Raw genomic sequence first — 15397 nt, forward strand, 5'->3', positions numbered from 1 at the left:
AACTATACTAAAAGAATAGAAGAAAGGATTTCATCAGAAGGCTAGCTAAGAATAGAATAGGAAAGAATAACAAAGGTTTGTGTCTCGGACAGAGTCCAAGCCAGCTGATTGTGATTGGCCATTAATTAGAAACAACCACATGAGACCAATCACAGATGCACCTGTTGCGTTCCACAGCAGCAGATAATCAATGCTTACATTATGTTCCTGAGGCCTCTCAACTTCTCAGGAGAAAAAATCCTAAAGAAAGGATTTTTCATAAAATGTGTCTGTGTCATTCTAAGACCCTTTTTTTAAATACTGGGAAATAAGGAATCCCAATCTGAATTTGTCATATTACAGTAGGCTCAACTTGCTAAATTCTTCACTCATGAGAATAATCTCACAGTAATTAGAAACTACTGTCATGAGAGATGACCAGTTAGACCAGAATTGCAAGTTGCACCAAAATACAATGTTGAGAAGATCCTGAGGACCTTGAAAACATGTTATTAGATTCAATGCAAGGACTCCACACTCTTCATCCTAGGAGAAAAACAGAAGAAGAAAAAAGATTATTATTATTTTCTCCAAAGTGTGAAAAAGTTCATTGCTATATAGTTGGTATAAAATAACAAATCTAACAATTTGTCCACAGATTGTGTACTTGACTGTCACAATTTAAACAGTGTTTATATGAACATATAAACAAAATCAGATACTTTATTCTGAGTGGTATCTTCTGAAAGGGAAAAGACTGCCTCAGGGCAAGGATGGCAGCCCTTTCTCAACCACATGATTTGCAGAGCTTTTGCAAGGCTGCTTCTTTTCCCCATCTTTGAACAAGACTTTTTCAGACCATCTCTATTTTCTCTGGAGTTCTAGGTTGCTCCCACTTTTCTAGGTTGGCTCTGAAAGGTATCCTTAAAGGAAGAGAATTTTTAAGGGCTCAGGGTCTGCCAAATTGTACCTCCATGGGCTGCATTATTTACTGATTATTTGTCTATAGCCTAGGAGAGGTGTTTAGTAAAGGACTGTGGCAATAAGAAGCAGCACTGGAACAGCTGAGCAGATGTGTCTAATCAGTGAGAGCACAGAGGAATCCGACCTGCATGCAAACATCAGTGAGAAAGCAGGGGACAGGGGCTAATAATGTGAATATCACACACAGCACATCTGAGCTGGTTTCAGGGCTCCTGAAGGCTGTGATGTTACTTTACAAACTTCTCACTGGCACTGGTTATTTGCCTCCCTTTCTCCTCGCCTTGGCAGCAAGGCAGCTACCTCTGATTCCAGACTAAACTGCAAAGAGAGAAAGCAAGAGAAGAGAGAGCACAAAAGCAGGGAATGTGTTCAGTGGGAAAGGGAGGGTTACGAAACTGATATTCATTCTAGCCATATACAAAATTCATTCAGATATTCCTTCTGTGCCTGTTACAAGGACAGTAATATGGTTTCAAGATTAAAAACCCACCCATTCCCACAGATGCTTCAAACTGTAAATTAGATGGATACCTGTGTGTCATGGCTTTTGGTGGATTTCCATCACTGTATGACTGACCATGAAAACCTGAGGGAACAAGTTCAAATATAGGTTGCCATTTGGTTTTAATTATGATTCACATATTTATTCTCAGAGTAACTGATATGGGTTATTGTTTCATACAAAATACATAAAGTTCTTATTTTATAGAGGAAATAATGTCTCAAAATGCTTGTCTTTATTAAATAGAATCCAGAAAAGTGGTCAAAAGAAATAGAAAATTTGAAAGAAGCACAAAATATTGCCTCCAAGTCAATGCTAATAAATTCAAAATTTTTAAAAAACCACCACATTATTTTCCCATTTCCATTGTAGAGGAAACAAGATCAAGCCATTGTAATTTCCACAGCTTTATATAAAATATAGAAAAAATATGTACAGCTTTATAGAAAAATGCTATCCATTGTAGAATAATAAGTTATACATATCAGAAAGCTCTTCTAAAAGCTTGGGTAAAGAGCAGCCTTCCTGATGGTTAGACACAATGACTCTTTTGTAATAGATGTTGTTATGACTGGAATCTTGTTTTTTAATAACATCATGAGTCTTCTGAACACACTGACAGTGCTTGTTATCTTTAACAGTTACACTTAACATGCACGTTTCTATTTTACAAAGATGTGCACAGTATATATTTTTACTGTGCCATTACAAGATTATTTGTCATTTGCTTTGACATTTGTATAAACCATATTGTCACAGATTACAGACAAATCTCAAGTTTAATATTGCCTTCACTTTTACATGGATGGCTTTCCTTAATATCTTAGGCCCAAACACAACAGCATCCCAGTGTAACAATTATCACCCTTGGTAACTGCTTTAAGAAACTTTCATCACATCCTGATTTTAAAAGGCTAGTGTTTAAGAAATACTTTTTTTATATAAAATATGCATTTAAGAATACAAAAACCCTTAGTAGTTTTGCTGTCACTGATACATTAAAAACCTTACACCTGAGAAGCAGCTGGTGGCTTCCAATGGGTCGTTAAGAACATTGGAATTATTGCAGTGAGACAGACCAACCCACTGCAGTGTCCCACCTCTGACACTGACTTGTACCATCTTGCTTACAGGGAGATTTTGGGAACACTGGTCCACAGACAGAGATGGATTGATCACCAACTGATATAGATCACATTGTCCCAAAACCATAAATTATGTCAGGATCCATGAAGCATGAGGTTAATGTACAACAAATACAGTGATCACATATTACAGTTCTGACATTCTTGATAAGTGCACATTTTCTCCTTCTTTTTCTGAATCACCACAAATTCCTAATCAGAAGGAAAAAAACCCAAAAAACAACAAAAACCAACAAAAACCCTACACACAAACACAACAAAAAACCAAACCAAACAAACAAGCTTGTGAAAAAATGTTCACTATTTAAATATTTAAATCAAATATTGCGCACAAAAAGTTCGTTAGTCAGTTTTTGATGTTCTGCTATTTTCATTTACTGCACAGACACATTCTCTCTTACTATGAGTGCAGGGAAATTCCAAGACTGCCATCTTTACAGCTTTTAATTACTTTACATGCTTTTGTCATACTCTGCATTTTTAATAGCATATTTTTAAATATGGAAAATGAAAATGCTGTGGTTCACCCACACTGCATGAACCACAACACTGATAATTTAATTTATTCATCTTGAGTGGGCCTGTTACAAGTTTTTCAGTGGAGAAGAAACCTGATCTGGCATTATACAAATGATTACACAGGGAACTACATTCAGACCACAAATTCAAGCTCCCTTCTTTTTATTATCAGGCTTCCAAGTCTGAAGCTGTAGTTAACTGACAGGTGTTTTTAGACAACAGGGAAAATCTGTCACAGGGCTTACTGTATTTGCAGTGAACTAGAAGGAGATGTAGGTTGGTTGGTTGTGTGAGTTTGGGGAAGTGTTTTTGGCAATGCTCAGATTGAGGCTTCTGTCAGTATGATTCCTTTTAGACTTTTTAGTTCTAAATTAGCCAATCCACTTCTGTACTGTACACCATAAACCCCACAGCCTTGGTTTGCTCCGAACTCACTAATTTCTACAACACCTTACTTTCAGGGCTTGGAGGTTCTAGAGTATTCTGGCTCCATTGTGTATCTGAGTGTACCTCAAGTCATCATAATAATAATGTCCAGAAGCAAATTTCTGGTTTTTGGGAAGTGGAGGGAAATGCTGCTGTCCCATTTGCAGGGGGGGAACTGAGAGCAGGGCTGTGCTGCAGTCACTGCAATGGCAGCAGTGTGTGCCTCTTGCCAAGGTGTGCTTTTAGCTAGTTACCTCATGTACTGACAGCAAGGTAAATACAGGTGTGACACACAGAAACTGGCACAAGGTGAAGAATTCACCCAGGAAGCAGAGACAGCAGCCAACACACAGGCTTCCCTTGCAGAGATAATTGAAGTAGCTCATGAGGTGTATCAGTCCACTGTCTATAAAAGACTCTGAGCATATCCAGCTCTCATGCACACATCCACATCCAGTCAGGTGAATCCCACTTCAGTTTCACAGTGAAAACACACTTCACTTCAAATGTGCTCTTGTACAGAATCAAGACCCAAGCTTCTTTTGTTAACATTCTACTCACCACAGAAGGTATCACAGATCTGCAGTGGAACTGAATAATCCACATCTGTTCTCCAGCCCTTTCAAAAGAAAGAATTGAGGCTTATTCCCCTTTCAGCAGAGCTGTTACTAAGCACTTGTGTTGACAAAACGAGATGGCTTTATTAGTTTACTCAAGGGACTGCATTTTAAATCTGTTTCTAAATATACACATATGGAGATTGCTGGTCTAGTATATATTGAGTTGCAATCACTTTTAGGTCTCTAAATGATAGAGCTAATCATAATTTTTTTTGCTATTGTTGACTGACAGATAATGTCTTACTTACAAAATAAATAATTTATGCAGGAAATTATCAGTCTCCCCACCAAATTTCATTTCTCACTAGGGAAAGAACTACCACTCTCATTACTCAGAAGGCTTTTGCCAATCTCACTTTCATCTTCCCTCCTTCTTCCCAGCAGCACAAAGTGAAGGTGAGAAGGGCCTTCCAGGGCAGCTGCTGGAGCCTCAGAGCTCCACTCTCACTCTCATTTCTTTCAGTGTCTGCTGAGAACATTAACTCCAGAGAGGCATAAACCTATCAGCTTCATGCTCATTTTCTATGAACAAAATTTCTTAATGAAGTTCAGCTACAGAAATAGTGTGCAGAAATCTCAGAAATAATTTGCTCAGTTCTACTTTCCTGAGTGCTAATTCTAGGACACCATGCACTTGCTGTGCTGTTTACTATATGCCTCACCTTTTCTAGTCGATGTCAATTTTTGAAAATTCATCTATTATTTACTTGGATCTTTTGATAGCTTGGAACTTTTTATTTATGAAGGAACACATAAAGACAGGATTAGCAATATCCTGATGATATCCTTTTATCTGCCACTGACAAAGGAGCAAGATCATGGAGAGCAACTTCTCAGTTAATTAATGTCATCTCAAAGAGAAGTGGTGGCAGCATACCAAGCTTTAAATAATGCTCTTTGCCAACTTGATTTGCACAGTAATCTGATTTAACTGAGAGGAGAAAGCAGTGAGAGTACTTGCTGGTTTGCTAGGTGTCTTAATGATTTTTTTATTAGTTCATTTTGTACAGGGTACCTGGCAAAAAGCAAGACACATACCTGAATGCAAATTGTTGACCCACACATTTCCTGTGACATAGTGATTGAAACAGGATCTCCCTAATGAATAAAAAAAAGAAGCTGAAAATCGCCATTTTCCATACCTGGAAACAATGAAAACACACTGTGTCTCTTCAGTTCTTTGCTTTGGTTCCCAATAATGCTATTAGTATTCTACTGTGTTAGAAAATCAATGGAAGGTTATTTATTTTCAGAGCTAACCCCAGATCTCAATGACCATAAGCAGCTGGTGTAGTTTTGCCAAGCACAGGGTGGCAGCACAGGAAGAGGACAAATGTTACTGCATTTTATGGAGCATCACAAGGAGGAAATTCCCCCCCCCCCCCCCCCCTACTGTTTGCTTCCTCATCTTCGCTTCTTTTCCCTGGTGTATGAGCTGAAGGAATGACCCTGTCTTTACAGCTCTTCTGGACTTCCCATCCCATTGTATGCAGAGAACAAGCTGAGCCTTAGGGCAAATTTGTCCTAAATGACTGGCTTGACATTTAATATCTGATTGATTATGGTTTGTCCTCAAAATAATGTCTGTTACTCCACCACTAGCTATGCATCCTACACCACTCTCTTCAGGGTGGCAAACTCCTAAAGTAATTGGGGGCAAATTAGGTGAATAAATTCAAGCATGACTGAAGAGGAATTCGTAGTTAGAGGATCAACATTGGTTTCTGGGAACACAGAGTGAGGTCTTGATATAAGCTTTGTGTACACTGCTCATGGTGTTCAGACAGGAACTGTATATAATTTATTTGGGGTCCCATTCTGTCACAGTAGCAGAAGACATAACAGCTGTGTACCAAAGGGAAGAAAACAACATGTCTAAATGCATCAGTGCCTTCATGAAACACACATTTCAATATCTAGCTGTGATTTATTGGTGTTCCACCATTATGCCTTTCACTTAGCTATTCACACAGGGAACCTTTAAAACCAGAAAATACAGACTCCACAGATTTCATGTGAAATAGATCAGCTGAAGAGAACCTTCCCTGAGTGTTGACAACTCTTCTACAAGATCTCCATTTCTGCCAGTAATACAGCATTTTCCAGACAGCTTTTCCCTTTAGGATAGACTCTTGATATTGCCACCAATGCCCTCTGTGGTCTGTGTTAATTAGGATAGCTGTTTTTTCCCAAGCCTTTTGCCATGATTATTCAGCTCTGGGAACTCCTAGAGGAGCAAGTTATTATCTTCCATTTTTGCATGTCCTCAGATTGTGCTGAGTTGGAAAACTCTTTTTATCAGCTGTTCTGTTACATTCAGCACCAGAGGTGCACTAACAATCTAAACTGATCCATTAGAAAACAAATTCAGTATTCAGTGTCCAGCCCATCATGTTTAAGAAACGCTTGTTCATAACTGCCTGGTAAGTGCACTCTTCCCACTAGAAGAATCACAAGTACCTGAAAAAGGCAGAGTTGCATTGTGTCCCTGCATAGTGACAAGTGCAGCTGGAATATATCTTACAGAGAGGACAGAGGTAGGAGCTGTGCTTGTGTGTCCAAAAACACATCCTCCTGCAGCAGGCATAGCCAGGAGTGACAATTCAAATCACAATATCTAGATTTCTCAAATTTCTCAAAATTCATTGTGTGCCAGCTCATGTGCCTGGTCAGTGAAGCAGTGGATTATTATTTAGCAGTGGATCTGAGGAGCTGGCTGCTGAACCAGATGGATGTATTTCAGCATGGTGGTCCTAGTAGCTGCTAGGATCTATCCTGCTAATATTCTCCTGTTTGAAAAATAATACTATGGCCTCTCTTTGAGCTCACTTCCTAGATGTGTCTTTCAGCAGATCACAGTTGGGCCAACAAGGTAACTGATAGGCAGGGTTAAAGGGCAAAGCACAGTGCTGCACTGAAAATGTGTGGGACATAGACTAAGTTGCAAGAGAGGAAAGAGGCTCTCATGACTAGCTGCTGCCTGACACTGAAATCTGACCCTCCCATAATCTTTCCCCACTCTGTCCCCATTTTGTTGGATGAAGCAGTTGTGTAGCCACACCATCAGCTGGCTCAAATAGATAATTTGGCTGAAAACGAGCCCTTTTTGCGTGTTGAGTTTGTATTGGCAGCTGTGATATTTAGAGTTCATCGTGGATTGATGCCTCAAGTCTTACATTTCATGATGTGTGATTTGCCAGGTCAGCTGTGTCAGTGACCCATATATGAAATATTCACAGGAACATTTGCTATATACATAATACAAATACCACACTACAAAAAGGACATTAAAGGAATATTAAAGTTCCCCTCAATAGTCTCATCATTTGATGTGACTCATTGGACTTCAGCATCTTTATTTATTTCTTGTTTCAGTGTGAGATCAGATTTAGAACTACATGCTTTTAAAATGTTCCAGTAATTGTTGCAATATGTTCATGGTTTATTAATGGATTCAAGCTGCAGAACAATATATGGAATAATAAATTAATGAAATTAGGTATGTTTAAAAGCCTTAAAAAGTTTAAGAAATAATATATACAAACCACAGAGACTGAATGGTGCATCCCAAGAGATTCACATGAAGCCATCTGCGTCCTGTTACACACAAGCACTGAGAACTGTGCCTTGGTTTGGGATGTGAAGAAAACTTGTATTTGTTCTGCAACTGCAGCAGTCCTCATTTTCCAGGCTGATATTAGGGGAAAATACTTACTTTTAGATGTGCAAGGACCATACAATATACTCTTAAATTTATGCCTAAAATAAAAGCTTTTTGTATTTTTCAGTGTTATCAAATGATATGCAAGTAATTATTTTAATTATTTTGATTCCTACGATTTAGTTTTTATACTGTTGAACACTAGGTCTGCTGAGGATACATTGAAGTAAAAAGCTGTCAAGTCTCTTTGACTTAGTTTACAATTTACAGTGTTGTTGAACATTTCTCACTTCTCATATCTAGTGATTTAAATATTTTCCACAATATAATGCTCTTTACAATTTCCACAATATAATGTTCTTTACAATTTAATGTTTATTTACAATTTTAAAAATATATATTTACCTGGAAATTCTCCATGAGCAAATGGACATTTAATCCAGGATCCTCGTTTGGTGGTAAACTGAAAGCAGAGAAATCTGTTATGAAAACTGGATTTTCCATTTCAATCTGTGGCAAATATTCAATTAGTGATGATCAAGGCATTCCAGAAAGTTGCAGAAGATTAATTCACAGCTTCCCTTCTTTATTGTATCTTCCAAGCCTTGACTTAAATTAGATCCCCTAATTCTTCAGGTATTTCTAATCATGCATATTTTATAGAAATATCTGGTCCCACTGACTTGAAAGTAATCAAAAAGAAAACAATAATATGTCTGTATTGGCCTTATTTGGATTTTTTTCCCTCAAATAGAATAGTAAGAGATTCACCATTAAATGTACTGTGTTGATCATTTTATTTTCAAATATTTACTATTAAAAACTTTATATGTTAAATTTAGCATATTCTTCAGAGTTTGCATTGTCCAAAAACTTTTTTTTCCTGCTTTCTTAAATAGACAAAAAGGAAGGGAACAATCTGACCTGTGTCTTATCTATCATTGCTGTTGCACTTCAAAACTATCACCTTCTAATCTAATCCTTCACTTTTCCTTCATTCTCCGTTCCCATTTATCAGAGCTATGAAACAAAATATTGATCATAAAGAACATCAGCAGCTCATTTATTTTAGAGACAGAAGGGCAGTTAATATGTGTTTTACAAAGAAATTCCTTTACCTTCATGCAAAGTCTTGGGTGAGTGTCCACACGAGAATATTTGACCTGCTGGAAGACAGGGCAGTCAACATTAGCTAGTTTTATTAACTAGTTTCACAAAATCAACTACTGAAATTTTCCTGGCTTGATTACTGCAAAGGCAACTGGTTTGTTTAATTCATAAATCTCCCAGGAAGTTAATCACATAAAATGATTAGAAACAACTGCTGCTTTGGATTACTGAATAGTGTGCTCCCTTGTATCTGCAATATGTAGCATTTTTTATGGCCAGACTGACCCATTAGAGCTAAATTAATTGATTCTATGGTGGCTTGTGCAAAATTCTGATTACAAAGTCAACTTATTTCAACTCCTTATTTTCCACTCATGAACAACTCATCAGAACACCTAAACATACATCCAAAAGTATTCCAGCATCAGTTGAGAAATCTTTGAATTTTCCATATCCTTATTTCAGAACAGTGAAACGCAGGCTGAATTTTGGAAATACACTTAAGCAATCCACAAAATGTTGTTTTTCTTGATTAACAATTGTTTACCCACCAAGGGCTTCACCACAAAGAGCCTTTTCTTATAAAAACAATAGCTGCACATATTGCTATACACATGATCCTACTTAAATAAACCCTGCTGCTAAAGTGACTGAGCATCCTACACGGCCAAACCCTTCCTGTTACTTCTTTTGAGAACATAACAGCAGTGTCCCAGGAGATAGCTCTGCAGGAGTCTGCTCAGACCTGGAGACAGCTTTGTCATTGACAGAGGAAGCCCCAGCCCCAGTTAGGAGGAGCGATGCAGCTTTTGTGCCTGAGTCAGTACATGTGCACAGTATTAGAGTGTGTGCCCTTGTCTGGATTCACAGGGCAGCTGGCCCTGTCTGAGCAATCTGCAGTAGTTTCCAGAATACTACAGGGGTGGTTTTCAGGGTTACAGTACAATAAATGGACCAAATTCATTATCAAACTTGTTAGAATTAACGAGGAAAAAAAAGAGAATCCAGTCTATCCATGAATGTTGATGATCCTTGTGGGTCCCTTCCAGCTCAGGATATTCTATGGTTCTATGATTAATATTAATGTTCAGTCATTAAATGCAATCAGTAAATACAGAAAAACATTCACACTCTGTAATAAGTTTGATTTCTGTTCTGGTGATAGATACAACCATTACCAGCCAGACCCCATTTTAGTCTTATTTTCTTTTTCTCCCTTTTTTCTCTCCTGCAAGCAATGAACTGTACTTGCTGCCAGCAGATGAATAATCCCACAGGGATCACTCACATCTAGAATTAAATTAATCTGTTTTCTCAAGATCAAAGCTTTGTTGGAACTCATAAATGATGAATCTGAACAATCACTAAAGGCTTGGCCAGGAGTTCCTAATCACAAAAGTATTCGACAGTCTGGAGTCAGCCCCTCCCCAGTCATGTCATCAGAATAATAATATTAATCCAAAAGTTTCAGAATTAATCTCTTGTGTTTGATTTTTTTTTTTTTGCCTTTCCAGTTGTTACTTTAAGTTTACAGCCTTCTCTCCACAATCAGGCAAGCCTGATTGTGATTACTTTTCATGATAAAACTAATTCTAATGAACTCAAAAAGCCAGAGCATTCAGTATTGAAGTGTTAAGCCATTCAAGACATATGCATTTGAAAACCCATCTCAACTTGAGAAAATAAATGCTGGAAGAACTAAGGGACACAATATTTCAGCACCCACAATTTCAAGACACTGGACCAGGTTGAGGAAGGCACTTCAGGAAGATCTTATTTACAAAACAATTGTGCCCAACCAAAGTACTGTTATGTCTCCAGAAATATGTAAAGAGGTTTAGCTTCATTTAATTTATATTTCTGGTGTCTAAATGTTAAATATCTACATCTGATCTGATCACAATAGACTCTTGTGACAGTAAAAAGAAGGTGGTACCATCAGAGAGAAATCCCTCCAACCTACCATGCCTATCTAGAGATGAGAAGAGTTGTCCTCGCAGTGTGTCTGTTTCTTACTTTAAAGGGAACCTGACGTGAACTATAAATAAAAAGCAGATCCTATTTACCCCAAAGAATTTAGCAAACATTACTAGCTGCCCAGTCATCTCCACTTGTTATTTCTTTATAATGAGTCAGTGACTATTTTGAATAAATCATGTGATTAATGTGCAAGAACAGACTGTGATTATGAATAATTTTAAGTATCAGAGAAGAGAGCAATTTGCAACTGCTCTTATTCCAAAATCTAGATCTTCACATTTTGCCTTTGGTGATGCTTTTCGATCTCACAGTTTGAATTAATCCCCACAGCTCTTACTTTCTCAGAAGAATTTTTGAAAGATTTTTCTATATCTTCACAGTGGTCATTCAACTTGGTGAACCTGCAGAGGTTAACCATGACAAGGACAGGACAGGCTGGCTCCCAGGCAAGGGTTTGTGTTGATGGGTTATAAACAATATTGTCCCATAGCACCTGTGTATCTGTGCACAAAGAGAGAGAGAAAACATTACTCAAAATGTCCAGACAGGAATCAACACAGCTAATAAGTCTGGTACATGTGCTTTAAACCAAAATCTTGGACTTAACACAATAAAACACATTTTAGGCCACACTTTTTTTCTATTTGCTTGGTAAAAAAAATACTTTCATATGGGTGCAAATAAGACAATTTCTTTTTCTGTTTTTCTGTTTCTTTCTGAGCTGTCATCTCATACGAATTTCTGATATTGCTGGAATATTTGTTTGAATAATTTCCTGTTAAGCATAGAACTCATATACAGTTAACTGTCTCCTTTTTCAACTCCTTGCTCCCTCCTTTGAGTTGGGTATTGGACACCCTCAAATGTCTCCTTGAAGCCCTCTTCTCACACTATTTCTAAGCTGACCCGTTATTCCTTCTGCCCAGTTTGTGTGTCACCTAAGCAAATGCGGGAAATGACCAGAAAGTTACTTAGTGTTTTTGTTGGCATAAACTTGGTGAATTATTTGGTCTGACAGTAAGTTGTTTCATCTACCCACAGTAAAACAAACCAATATGATGATTTCCTTGAAGTTTTGCAACACATGATTTCCAGTGTAGATTAATTTAACCTGTGACATACTAATGGAGCTGCTGAAAGTCACTCCTATAAAGGGTAAGCACACAGTACTTGCCATTTTCAAAGGGGCAAAGCTGTACCCTCCTTGCATCTGGAAGTGCCAGCCAACCCTACAACCAAACAGTGGACATCAGTTACAGGTTGTCAATTTTTTTTAACATTTTACCATTTTTTAAACATTTTTAACATAAATGTTTTTAATGTTTTTAACATTTCAGATAGAATGTGACAGAAATTCTTCCTGCCAAAGATAAGGATGCTATATTTGTTAGAAAGCTTTGGAAGTCATTTTTTAAAGGTTTTGCAGCATTTTTTTATTTTGTTGCTCATCATTAGGGGCATTGAACTAAGGTGATCCATTCTAACACTATATCCTATTTCTAAGTTGCATATTTGGTCCAATTTCATTTAGAAAATCTTCCACTTTGATTTTCATTAAATTTCTTGCAGTGATTGATCTTATATTATGATTATTGAATGTTTTGATTTCCCTTTCTAGGTGACTCAAAACATTCAATAGTCATAATATACGATCTCCTGGCCTAGGCAATGGTAAAGGATGCATCCTTAATATCTGAAGACTAACACTTAACCCAATCTTCAAGTATATGTGCATGGCTGCTGCTATGCCCTATTTATTTAGATTCATGTGCAAATGTTTCTGTTCCCATCTGTTTGCTCAGCAATCTTATTGCAGAATTTTCTATCTGCACTGCAGAATTTTCTATTTCTACCCTGCAATCCTATTTGCAGAGTATATACTGAGAGAAATAAAATTTTTCTAGTGATCTCATATTTTCAGAGTGGAATGAAAAAATTCCCTAGGCTTCGACAAGACTTTGTGGTTCAGCTTGCCTATTTAGGTATGTGGTTTTAGGTCCCACAATGTACACATCTAAGTGTCAGTAAAGTGCCAAAATCACTGTCACAGTAGCCTTATTTAGACCTCTTTTAGCCAGAGCAGCCAGTGGAATCTACAGTGCAGTCCAGCACATCCCAAAAGGATTGGCCATCTACCTTTGGTCAGTTGAGCACTGACTGTATTAATTACCTCTCTATTGACTTTAAGAGTTTATTCACCTAATTCAAATGTAGATATCTGTATTTAGATATTTACATTTAGGTATCTTAATCTGCAAGGTAAATCTAACCTCAAAATTCAGTGAGAAAACTAGGTTCACACAGCATCTTTCTATGTTAGCAGGATAATTTTAAATTTGTTTGGGATCTTTTATTCCTTGTATGAAAGACATTCCAAAATCTCACTTCTCAGGTTATCATAAAAATCTGTAACTATCCTGAATATATTCATGGAATGAATTTTTTCCCCCTTCGTTCTCATTGCAAGAATGACTTCCATTTAAAACCTATCTTATTTTTCCTTATAAGTGATCCTTCTGGTCTGTATTTACACAGCAAACATAATTTCTCTTTGCATGTGTTTTACCAGGCTAATGGAAACATGGTATTTGAATCTCCTTTGTAAAACAGTCTCTTCATTCCCCGATCACTAGAGATTTTTTATGTGCATCTTCCTTTTGAATTAATCTTTCTTAAAGATGAATACAAGAATTCCTTACAGTATTTCAAAGAAGGCCTTGCCCATACTCTCCTGTTAGTTTGGAATAATCTAACTCACTACACTTTTGTTCATGTTTACATGTTGACATCATTGAAGCAAGCTAGTTAATCACCCTGTGATCAACTATTTCACCCAGATCTTTTTCCTTCCACTGTTATTTCTAAATGAGGACTCACATCCTACAGCAAGAATTCTTTTTATCAGAGCAAATGCATGAACTTGCACTTCATCCTTTACACTTCATCATCCTTCATTTATGTCACATATGAAGATCTCTAGTCTTCTCCAATCACCCTGACCCTCTTCCATTTTTATTATAGGTCCCAACTGTGTTCCAGCAAATCCTATTACACATTCCTGCATTTTGTCCCCATGTCATCCTTAAATAACCTCCCTACCAGCACAGGCCCATCCAACAGAAGTTTCTGAGTTGGCCCTGCAGCCAGGTATTATCTACCACTCAAATCTTGCCATCACTCTCAGTTTCCTCAATTCCTGTTTTAGTTTCTCATACTATATCAAATGCTGCTGACATTCAGTCAGATTAAGTCTTCTGTCTTTTCATTGTTTATAAAAAATCAGTCAAAATAATATTACTCAACACATTCCATTAATTATTATCAATTTTGTCCCATTTTCTTCTGATTGCCATGTTTTAGCATCTACTAAAAAAAAATCTCTTCCTTACATTTATGTAATTCTGAGGTCAAAAAAAGCCTTAGTCAAAAACTTGGGCCTAGAGCCTTTTTCTTCAGATTTTTCCTCCTTTCCTTAGCACAAATCCTTAATAAAATTTCTTCAGTCAGAAACACAAATATATACCAAATTCCAGAGTGTATTACCTCAATGCAAAGACAAGGGAGTAGCTGAGAATATTTCAGAGAAACGGATTTAAAAGATTCCTTTCCTTTTATCTGAAATGAAAAAGATGGTCATAAATCCAGGACAGTAAATTACTTTTAATAAAGCTAAATAATAGATATAGATATAGATGATATATAGATAAATATAGACAGAGATGATATAGATAATTACAGATATAGATTATGTAGGTGATACAGATGATATAGCTGTAGATATAGACATAAGTGGCATTTCCTGTGACTATGACCTTAATGAGCATTGCCACCTGCAAGACACCCTCCCCAGTTCCCCAAAGCACCAGGAGTTTATCTCACCACAGCAAATGCCCCAGCATCTTCACAGGTGAACCATTTGTGGCACAGGCGAACGTAGTAATCTTGATCTCGGGGAAAGTTGGACACATTCACTGTTACCATTTTCCTTGCCCTGTCTAAATTATAAGCTAACTTTCCAGCTGGAAAAAAAAAATAAAATCAAGCATGAAATTATTACATCTGTTTCTTTATAACTTTATTCTTTTTATTTTATCTGTTTATAAAAGGTACAGAATATATTTCATAACTTCATGGAGATGAAAATCAACATCTTTAGAATCTTACTTAGAATTTTTGAAATTATTATTACTTTATACTCTAATAGTTCTCTTTTTTTTATGAGATATAATTTTCATTCAACATTATTTAGGTTAGCACTTGTAATACTGAGAGACCAAGACACCTGCCAATTTTACTTCAACCTTAGTACTTGGAATCTTATATAGTTTATGTACAAATATTTGAAATATACACAATAATACCACTATAAGGGCTGATTAACCCAAGATTGTAATTTTCTTACATAGAGAATATGTGCATTTATGATAGACAAGTGTAATATGTAGAAGGAATATTTTTTAATACATATATT

General features: G+C 36.8%; 1 protein-coding gene across 1 annotated transcript in view; it reads right to left on the reverse strand.

The window, feature by feature from the left end:
- Positions 1-497: 497 nt before the first annotated feature.
- The window catches only part of IL17REL (interleukin 17 receptor E like), a 43657-nt gene continuing 28757 nt past the window's right edge, over positions 498-15397 (reverse strand). The window contains exons 7-17 of the mRNA XM_054280275.1: positions 14806-14945; positions 14470-14541; positions 12101-12155; positions 11264-11427; positions 8955-9002; positions 8242-8299; positions 7721-7866; positions 5214-5273; positions 4117-4174; positions 1495-1549; positions 498-525 (exon numbers count right to left, since the gene is read on the reverse strand). Of these exons, the coding sequence (XP_054136250.1) occupies positions 498-525; positions 1495-1549; positions 4117-4174; positions 5214-5273; positions 7721-7866; positions 8242-8299; positions 8955-9002; positions 11264-11427; positions 12101-12155; positions 14470-14541; positions 14806-14945 (884 nt within the window). The remainder of the gene's footprint in view (positions 526-1494; positions 1550-4116; positions 4175-5213; positions 5274-7720; positions 7867-8241; positions 8300-8954; positions 9003-11263; positions 11428-12100; positions 12156-14469; positions 14542-14805; positions 14946-15397) is intronic.

This window comes from Melozone crissalis, unplaced genomic scaffold, assembly GCF_028551555.1.
Source record: "Melozone crissalis strain CALT ecotype California unplaced genomic scaffold, PUWL_Pcris_2 ptg000004l_1, whole genome shotgun sequence".
NCBI lineage: Eukaryota > Metazoa > Chordata > Aves > Passeriformes > Passerellidae > Melozone > Melozone crissalis.